The sequence below is a fragment of the Ranitomeya variabilis genome, chromosome 1 (genome assembly GCF_051348905.1).
Source record: "Ranitomeya variabilis isolate aRanVar5 chromosome 1, aRanVar5.hap1, whole genome shotgun sequence".
In the NCBI taxonomy this organism is placed as follows: domain Eukaryota; kingdom Metazoa; phylum Chordata; class Amphibia; order Anura; family Dendrobatidae; genus Ranitomeya; species Ranitomeya variabilis.
In genome coordinates this window covers 905,895,790-905,905,793 of record NC_135232.1, presented here as the reverse complement: position 1 = coordinate 905,905,793, position 10,004 = coordinate 905,895,790, and the positions used below count along the sequence as shown (strand labels likewise).

General features: G+C 47.5%; 1 protein-coding gene across 1 annotated transcript in view; it reads left to right on the top strand.

The window, feature by feature from the left end:
* Positions 1-5,273: 5,273 nt before the first annotated feature.
* Positions 5,274-10,004, top strand: part of MCUB (mitochondrial calcium uniporter dominant negative subunit beta) — a 156,782-nt gene continuing 152,051 nt past the window's right edge. Inside the window, exon 1 of the mRNA XM_077278973.1 lies at positions 5,274-5,870. Within this exon, the coding sequence (XP_077135088.1) occupies positions 5,817-5,870 (54 nt within the window). The 5' untranslated portion in view covers positions 5,274-5,816. The remainder of the gene's footprint in view (positions 5,871-10,004) is intronic.

The window sequence follows — 10,004 nt, the reverse complement described above, 5'->3', positions numbered from 1 at the left end:
CAGTATGGGGAGTGAGGGTGATGAGATGGGTGCAGACACAGTACGGGGAGTAAGAAGGATGAGTCGAGGAGGCAGTATGGAACTTGAGAGGGCAAATGTATGAGGGAGGGGAAATGTGTGATGAGACTATTTAGAGAAATAGTGTAAGGAGACAGTATAGGGGAAAAAAGTGTGAGTGGTCACAGAATAGAGACTGAGTAGTGTTTGGGGTGGCATGGGGGGACAGTGTTAGGGAACAGCATACCAAGGAGGGGGGAGTGTGGTGAGGGGGCATTTTATAGAGACTGAGCTCTATAGGAGGGACCAAGTGTGAAGAGGGGGCCCAGTATGGAAAGGAGAGGGCAGTGTGGAGGGCATGCACCATAAGAGGAACAGTGTGGGGGTCATATTTTGTGCAGGGAATATACTGATGAGCACTTATTTATTCAGTGGCTCAGTGTAGGGCAGATATTTTTATTTGGGAGCATTGTAATGACACTGCTATCTTTAAGGGCATCGTGTGAGGATGTGCTGCAGAAGACCGGAGAAGATGGCAGTCTGCAGAGACGGGCTGTGGATGAGAAAACTCATCATGGGTTCTGGACAAGATGAAGAAAATAAACCAAACGACTCCAGAGGCAACATGATCTATCAGGTGCCTGGATGTAAATGTATTTTTGTGATGCTGACAAATTCTCATATTTTTGTTAGGAGCATTAAAGGGAATGTCCAAGTTTCTGATGAGTCTGCAGTCATTCTATGTGACTGCAGACTTCTGACTTCTCACAGTGCGCACTGCACGCTGTCAGGATTCTCTCGCGCTGGCGATTTGCATACATACAGTCAAGTGCCGACTAGACATGTGTGGTTTCACTCACCGAAAATGAATTGAGCGACGCTGGACACGTTTAGTTGGAATGATCGCACTGAACTCTCACCATTACAGCCACTTCAGCAGGATGGCGGAGGAGGGGGTAGTAGGAGCATTCGGAGAGCGGTGCTGGATGGCACCACACACGGAACAGAGAGCAGCTGGCAGCTATGGACTGTGACAGGACAGGCATTGGGGCAGGTGTTTTTATAATAACATGACTACGCCATCTCTGCTCCTCTGCATGCCAGTAAGGACAGCGTATTGTATGGCCACATGGGCTGTGCATCTGATGGTTTCTGGACAACTCATTCAACAATCTGAGACAAAAATCCACATTTTTTTTACAGGCACATTGGAAAACTAAAATGTCTCATGTAAATTATAAATGATAGTTTTCTGCTGCCCGGAGAATGAATATAATGGCTGTAGCAGCACTCACTGTGCGCTGGAAAATCAGGATAATTAATCACAATAACCTGCTCAAAACAGAAACACAGACACATCACAATTTCTCCTTGAACAGAAGAAAATTGCCTATTTTTACATACTGTGCATCAATTTATGCATAGGGGGCAACCCTGACGGCCACATGGGGAAGGGAAGCTGTGTACTAGGACACAACAGTCTATGTGCTTTACTGTTACACACTTGGTATTGTCATCATCTCACTGACCTGAAGAATCACGTTGCCAGGTCATTTTTATCGCACCATAAATACAAACCCCCCAAAATCTATGGAGGAATTGCAATTTTTTTTCCCACAATTTCCACCAACTTGGAATATTTGTTGTATTTTTCAGTACTTTATTATGGTAAAATGAACAGCATCATTCACAAGTGCACCTCAACCTGCAGAAAACAAGCCCTCATATGGCTACGTTGGCATAAAAGTAAAAAATGTATGGCTCTTAGAAGGAGAGTGAAAAAATAAAGCGGAAAAAGAAGATACGCCTGAGGAAGAAGTCAGCTCAACTGCGAAACGCGTAGCTTTTAATAATGGGGATTTTTCCCTATGTGGTTCTATGGGACAGCACCCAACAGACCGCGTTTTTTTACTGAACTTAAATCATTCAAACAAGCGTTGTCTCGTATGGACCGAACATGTTTGTAAATAAAAGGCAGCATTCACTAGTCTTTTATGCTTTTCAGATGAGACTAGTACATCATATTCAATGAACACATGAAATAACTGATTCCTTATGGATACTGTATGCCATCTGGTTACACAGGAAACAACATTAGGCCTTGCCCATGTACATTTATTTTTCATCAACAAATCGTTAAGGTATTTGCACATGCTTAGATAAAAGGCCTACTTTTTTCAGACACATAGCCGTTCCTGTTTAGAACCTGTCCGGTTCCCGATACTTTCAAACTGCCCCATAACACAGAGCACCTCACTAATGAATCAGAACTAGTCCGATAAGGAGTTTACACGCTGAGACTATTCGGGTTCATTAGCTGCAGCCATGCCTCGCGGATTGTCAGCAGGAGCATAGCCAAGATCTTTATCGTTTGTGCTTCTCCTTGGATCTCTCTTCCCCCTCACACAGCTGTCCTAATAGCTTGCAGATCCAAAGGCAGATGCTTTGGCAAGCCCATGGCAGAGCAGAGCGGTGACAGGGGCAGAGGGATGGTGGAAGGAGCATTGGAAAGATACAGAATTGTCAATCACGTCCAGGGGCCGTGACCGCAGCTACCGAACATGGACTGTTCTCAGTAATTGAACATTGAATTTTGCTCAAATATTCACAGTTGCATAAAACATTGAACACAATCCTGGAATAACTGAATAAAGGTCTAAAAAGTAAATGGGGCAGCTTAAAAGTGTTGAAGGACCTAATAGTTTATCTTTAAAGAGGTACATGTAAGTTGCGCAAAAAAAATAAGATTTTAATACCTTGTAAAAATTGTTGAGCTCCCCTGATTTAGCCAATGTTTTCAGTTTGGGCCTGTGTTGCTTCATCGCAGAGATATTCACGTTTATGTTTTTGGAGAACGATATGTGAATTCTCTGCTTGCAGACCAACTGTATGTATCTTTCAGTGTTCTCTTGGGGCATGCACTTCCACCTCTCTATCTGAGACGCTGTCAACATCTTGGAGGAAATGATGGAGTAACAAAAGCATACGCACCTAGAAAAGACTCTGAAGAAATGCCCAGTTGGTCTGCAAGCAGAGATTACACATACGGCACTCCGAAAGCAACAACCGTGACTATCTCTGCAATGGAGTGATGCAGCACACAACAAAAGAGCTGAATAATCAGGGGCGCTGAGGGATTTTTACAAGGTATGTAACTCAATTTTTTTGAGCAAGTGACAGATACTCTTTCAGCTTGTTTAAAAATAATTGCCTTTGGCAGCACGATGTTCTGTGTAAACAAAAAATGTGCTGCCAAGTGCAGAGATATTCTATATTATGCAAAGTGATGGTTGTGTGTATGGGAGTGTAGTTGGCCTACACAGGCTTCTAAACGACAGCCGATCATTTCACCTGAATAATTCATTTCACTCGGCAAGCGGTTGTTTTGCTCATTTGTGTTTAGACATGCTGAGACTTGGGAATTAAATTCTTAGTGTGAATTTATACTGGCTGACGGCAACCATTAAAAGGCCGCTGAATGGCTGCAAGCACATGGATCAATTCATGTTTAATAGCTTTGTTTAGACTATGTGTTTCCATATGCACAGAACGATGATATTAGATTGCTCTCAGGGAGTCCGGAGAGCCACACCCCCAGGGAATCCTGAGAGACACGCCCCTAGGGAATCCTGAGAGCCACACCCCTAGGGAATCCTGAGAGCCACACCCCTAGGGAATCCTGAGAGCCACGCCCCTAGGGAATCCTGAGAGCCACACCCCTAGGGAATCCTGAGAGCCACACCCCTAGGGAATCCTGAGAGCCACACCCTTAGGCAATCCTGAGAGCCACACCCCCAGGGAATCCTCAGAGCCACACCCCCAGTGAATCCTGAGACACGCCCCTAGGGAATCCTGAGAGCCACATCCACTGGGAATCCTGTGAGCCACTCCCCTAGGGAATCCTGAGAGCCATGCCCCTAGGGAATCCTGAGAGCCACACCCATAGGGAATCCTGAGAGCCACGCCCCTAGGGAATCCTGAGAGCCACACCCATAGGGAATCCTGAGAGCCACACCCCTAGGGAATCCTGAGAGCCACACCCTTAGGCAATCCTGAGAGCCACACCCCTAGGGAATCCTGAGACACGCCCCTAGGGAATCCTGAGAGACACATCTATTGGGAATCCTGAGAGCCACACCCCTAGGGAATCCTGAGACACGCCCCTAGGGAATCCTGAGAGCCACATCTATTGGGAATCCTGAGAGCCATGCCCCTAGGGAATCCTGAGAGCCACACCCATAGGGAATCCTGAGAGCCACACCCCTAGGGAATCCTGAGAGCCACACCCTTAGACAATCCTGAGAGCCACACCCCCAGGAAATCCTGAGACACGCCCCTAGGGAATCCTGAGAGCCACATCCACTGGGAATCCTGAGAGCCACACCCCTAGGGAATCCTGAGAGCCACACCCATAGGGAATCCTGAGAGCCACACCCCTAGGGAATCCTGAGAGCCACACCCTTAGGCAATCCTGAGAGCCACACCCCTAGGGAATCCTGAGACACGCCCCTAGGGAATCCTGAGAGCCACATCTACTGGGAATCCTGAGAGCCACACCCCTAGGGAATGCTGAGAGCCACGCCCCTAGGGAATCCTGAGAGCCACACCCACTGGGAATCCTGAGAGCCACACCCCTAGGGAATGCTGAGAGCCACGCCCCCAGGGAATCCTGAGAGCCACGCCCCCAGGGAATCCTGAGAGCCACACCCTTAGGCAATCCTGAGAGCCACATCCACTGGGAATCCTGAGAGCCACGCCCCTAGGGAATCCTGAGAGCCATGCCCCTAGGGAATCCTGAGAGCCACACCCCTAGGGAATCCTGAGAGCCACACCCTTAAGCAATCCTGAGAGCCACACCCCCAGGGAATCCTGAGACACGCCCCTAGGGAATCCTGAGAGCCACATCTATTGGGAATCCTGAGAGCCACACCCCTAGGGAATGCTGAGAGCCACGCCCCTAGGGAATCCTGAGAGCCACACCCACTGGGAATCCTGAGAGCCACACCCACTGGGAATCCTGAGAGCCACACCCCTAGGGAATGCTGAGAGCCACGCCCCCAGGGAATCCTGAGAGCCACGCCCCCAGGGAATCCTGAGAGCCACACCCCCAGGGAATCCTGAGAGACACAACCCTAGGGAATCCTGAGAGCCACACCCACTGGGATTCCTGATAGCCACACCCCCTTGCTAGAGGCCATAGAAACTAGCATAAAACATAAAAGGTCCCTGTAACCGCATGGCGGATTTTACAAAAGCAAACACTGGTCAGAGGCGTTGTGGAAAATAGCAAACACCGGCCACTGTGACCTCAGGTCCTCTTTCAGTGACTGCCTCAGCAAGGAGCTGACTGGCGGCCATACACGCTGCACTTTGCCGCAGGAGGGTCTTGTTGGAGGTCCGGTGCTTGGCGGCCTCTGTACACTGTTCCGAATCAGGGTAACTGTGATTCTAGAAGAGCGGACATGTGGATGAGGGGTCGCAGTCTGATTTTTGCTCTGGGGTTCTTCTTCTCTATGTGCGCCCCCTGGCGATTCATTTGTCATTTTAGCGGCCTTCGGTGTTAGAGGAAGGCGCCCCCCACTATAAGCACCCAGCCCGGAGCCCCGCGCGCACAGCACAGCACAACATCCGCGCTGCTCCCCCTGGCGGCGGCGGAGGAGGGTGCAGCTGTGAGGAGCGGAGGGAGGCGGCTCTGAGAAGTGGCAGGAGGGAGGAAGTGCAGCGCCTCGTACCCGCGGTCACGGCGGCGAGTTGGAGCCCGGAACTTGTGCTATGAGCGGCAGAGGACTGCTATGAGCCCGGTGCCCCGCGTCTGAACGATGCCGTTACTCGCGGAGCTGTGCAGGAGACTTCCCCTGGCTGCTGGTTACCAGGTGAGACAGAAGTCCTACTATGGCTGCACTCCCTTAGTTTCCTTCTGCTCCATGACTACTTTGTGCATTCTCTGTATAGCTGCCCTCTCCCTGCCTGGTAGCCATTGGTGCCAGTCCCGGCTGGCATCCCTGTACCCTGTGCTGTTTCCTCCCTGCTGCCCCATTACATGACTCACGCAGGAATTGCAGCATTACTAACTGGTCTGGCGCTGGGCTTTCCTCCAGTAGTGTATAGTGTATATACTGCTCCCCAGCAGTCACATCATGGACCTCCACCACATGCACTTGGGAAGGGGTCAGCTCTGCACCCCATGAGGGGGTGACACAAACAATAGCCATCTGTGGGGGTGATCCGGTCATGCCTGAAATCCTTGTGATCACCCCGGTATTGGTCAGGGTGGAATCTGTCGGGGTGGAATCTGTCGGGGTGGAATCTGTCGGGGTGGAATCTGTCGGGGTGGAATCTGTCCGGGTCACGTCTGATAGCTGATCATCAGCCGATCTCCTGTGTTCTGCAGAGGATTCCTGTACAGAAAGTGTCATGGTTGGGAGCAGTGGGAACAATCGGTGGGGATTGATATTTAATCATCAAAGGTGTTCTCCAGTGTATAAATCCGTCATCACCCATCCACAGCATTGGCCGTCATTTATTGATTGGTGGGGGTCCATCCGTTGCAATCTGCACCCATGGGCAGAACAGAATTATTGAATACAAATGTTGATGGGACATCTTAAGAAGTTGTCCAGTAGATGTAGACAACCTTTTAACTTCTGTGGAACTGACTGAAACCCGTCAGGTCCGTAGATCTGTATAGAGCGAAAGTCGCACATACGTAATACTGATCTATTCACCTACAAGGATTTGGGGTTCCCCTTCATGATCTTCGAGGGGCACAGTGGCTGGCCAGCAGTGATACTTCTATTACTTAGGACAAACGTATTTACTGGAAAAAAAATAACCAAGAAAGTTGATACTTAAAAAGCAGTGCTCGCGTGGTCAGACCCCCATAGCCATTTTTTTTTGCTTATCTAGGACAACTACTTTCAAATGGTCTAATTGTTGAGTTTCACGATGACATTCTTCATATATGATGTCAGTCCTTTGGAACTGCAAGTAGAACATAGATACCGTAGTTTTGTTATGTTATAGAATTGTATTTTCTTCAGATTGTGTACAATATGAACCGCTGAAATTATGGTTATTATCTGGTTATTATAATATTCTGACAATGACATTATACTAAGTGGCTCTAAAATCTCTACTGCGATTATAGATAATGAAATATTTTATTATAGTGCCATTAGAGCACGCCAATTTCACACGAGATGTAGCAAAAGTATTGGGACACTGACGCTTTACACCTGTACGAGCTTTTGACATCGCATTCTAAATCCATAGCCGATAATGTGGAGTTGGCCTCCACTTTGCAGATAAAGCGACTTCCACTCTTCTTGGAAGGTTTTCCACAAGTATTTGGACAGTGTCTGGAAATGTTTGGCCAGTCATCCAGAAGGCCGTTTGTGTGGTAGATATTGGATGAGATGACTCCCAATGTTTGTTCTACTTCATCCCAGCTGTGTTCGATGGGGTTAAAGTCAGGGATGGATCTGTCTGGACTAGTCAAGTTCTTCCACACAAAATTTGCCCTACCAAGCCTTTATGGACCTTGCTTTATACAATGGGACACAGTCCTGCTGGAACAGATAAGAGCCTTGTCCAAACTGTTCCCACAAATTTGGAAGCATACAAATTGTCAAAAATGTCTTAGTACGCTGAAAGGAGCCTAAGCCAACCCCTGAAAAATAACCACATAGCATTATTCCTACTCCATGAAACCTAAAGGGAGTCTGTCTGTGTATAATGACTGTTGAAACCAGCATAGGCGTTTGGTGCATCCTTGGCGTGGCCAAACTTTAGCTGAGTTCACACGTAGCAGAATTGCCGCGGAAAGAACCGCGGCAATTCTGCGCCTCCTGCCGCGGGTATATCGCATGCAGAATTTGCATGCATATACCCGCAGAAAACTAGCGTTTTGCAAGCATAATTAGCTTGCAGAGTGCTAGCATTTTCCAAGCGATCTGTAGCATCGCTTGGAAAACTGTTTGACAGGTTGGTCACACTTGTCAAACATAGTGTTTGACAAGTGTGACCAACTTTTTACTATAGATGCAGCCTATGCAGCATCTATAGTAAAAGATAGAATGTTAAAAATAATTAAAAAAAAAAAAAAAAAAAAAGGTTATACTCACCTCAGCGGCGTCCGTTCCTAATGCTGTGTGTTCAGGACCTTCCATTGACGTAGCGGTCACGTGACCGCGACGTCATTGCGGTCATGTGACCGCGACGTCATCGCAGGTCCTTCACACACACCTCGGCAGCCTCTGAGAAGGTCGGGCCGCCAGAAGGTGAGTATATCGCTATTTTTTATTTTAATTCTTTTTTTTTTACCACTTATATGGTGCCCAGTCCGTGGAGGAGAGTCTCCTCTCCTCCACCCTGGGTACCAACCGCACTTGATCTGCTTACTTCCCGCATGGTGTGCACAGCCCCGTGCGGGAAGTAAGCAGATCAATGCACTCCTATGTGTGCAGAATCGCCGTGATTCCGCAATTTTGAGGCCATGTGCACACGTTCAGTATTTTTCGTGTTTTTTTCGCGAAAAAAACGCTAACATATGCCTCCCATTATTTTCAGTGTATTCCGCATTTTTTGTGCAAATGTAGCCTTTTTTTCCGTGAAAAAATCGCATCGCGGAAAAAAAAGCAACATGTTCATTAAAATGCGGAATTGCAGGGGATTCCGCACACCTAGGAGTGCATTGATCTGCTTACTTCCCGCACGGGGCTGTGCCCACCATGCGGGAAGTAAGCAGATTATGTGCTGTTGGTACCCAGGGTGGAGGAGAGGAGACTCTCCTCCACGGACTGGGCACCATATAATTGGTAAAAAAAAAGAATTAAAATAAAAAATAGTCCTATAGTCACCTTCGATGTCTTCCCGCCTCTCCGCTGCATGCTGCCGCTTCGGTTTCTATAGCTGGTGTGCGGTGAAGGACCTGCGATGACGTCACTGTCTTGTGATTGGTCGAGACCGGTCATGTGACCGCTCACGTGACCGCGACGTCATGGAAGGTCCTGAACCACAACGGCATCTATAGGAACGGACGCCTGCAGGTGAGTATAACCATTTTTTTTTATTTTTTTTTATTATTTTTAAACATTCTATCTTTTACTATAGATGCTGCATAAGCTGCATCTATAGTAAAAAGATGGTCACACTTGTCAAACGCTATGTTTGACAAGTGTGACCAACCTGTCAGTCAGTTTTCCAAGCGATGCTACAGATCGCTTGGAAAACTTTAGCATTCTGCAAGCTAATTACGGTTGCAGAATGCTAAAAAAACGCGGAAAAAAAACCGAAAAAAAACCGCAAAAAAAAAAAATGCGGATTTCTTGCAGAAAATTTCCGGTTTTCTTCAGGAAATTTCTGCAAGAAATCCGGACGTGTGCACATACCCTAATGAACATGCTGCGTTTTTTTCTGGATTGCGATTCCGCTCAGGAAAAAGATGCAGCATGTGCACAAAAAATGCGGATTGCAATCTGTTACATAGGATGCTTAATGTTAGCGTTTTTTTCGCGGTTTTATAGCGTTTTTATAGCGAAAAACCGCGAAAAAAACGCAAAAAATCTGCTACGTGTGCACACAGCCTCAAAGTGCAACTTCCCACCTACTTTTTTTTCGTCCATCTCCACCCCATCTTCTCTGACAGCTCTGGCATTATAGAGTCAGAGAAGGTCGGAGATAGTTGGAAAACCATCGGAAGGGGCACTGAACCGTTTGGCCTTGCCAAGGGTACACTGAGCACCTGTACTAGGTTGAAATAGTCATTTTGTGCTGACTGATTCCTCTTTACAGCTTATATAATGCAATCAGGCAGGTAACATTCTTCTAACTTTCATCAAACCCAGACCTTTCCTTCAGAGTGCTAACTGGAGAAGTGTGGTCACTCCACAGAACTCTTTTCCACTGATCTAGAGTCCGGTGGCACCTTGCTTCATACTACTCCATCCAACACATGGCATTGTGCCTGGAGCAGCTTGCATGCAGTTCCTATGACCTATGAATATATA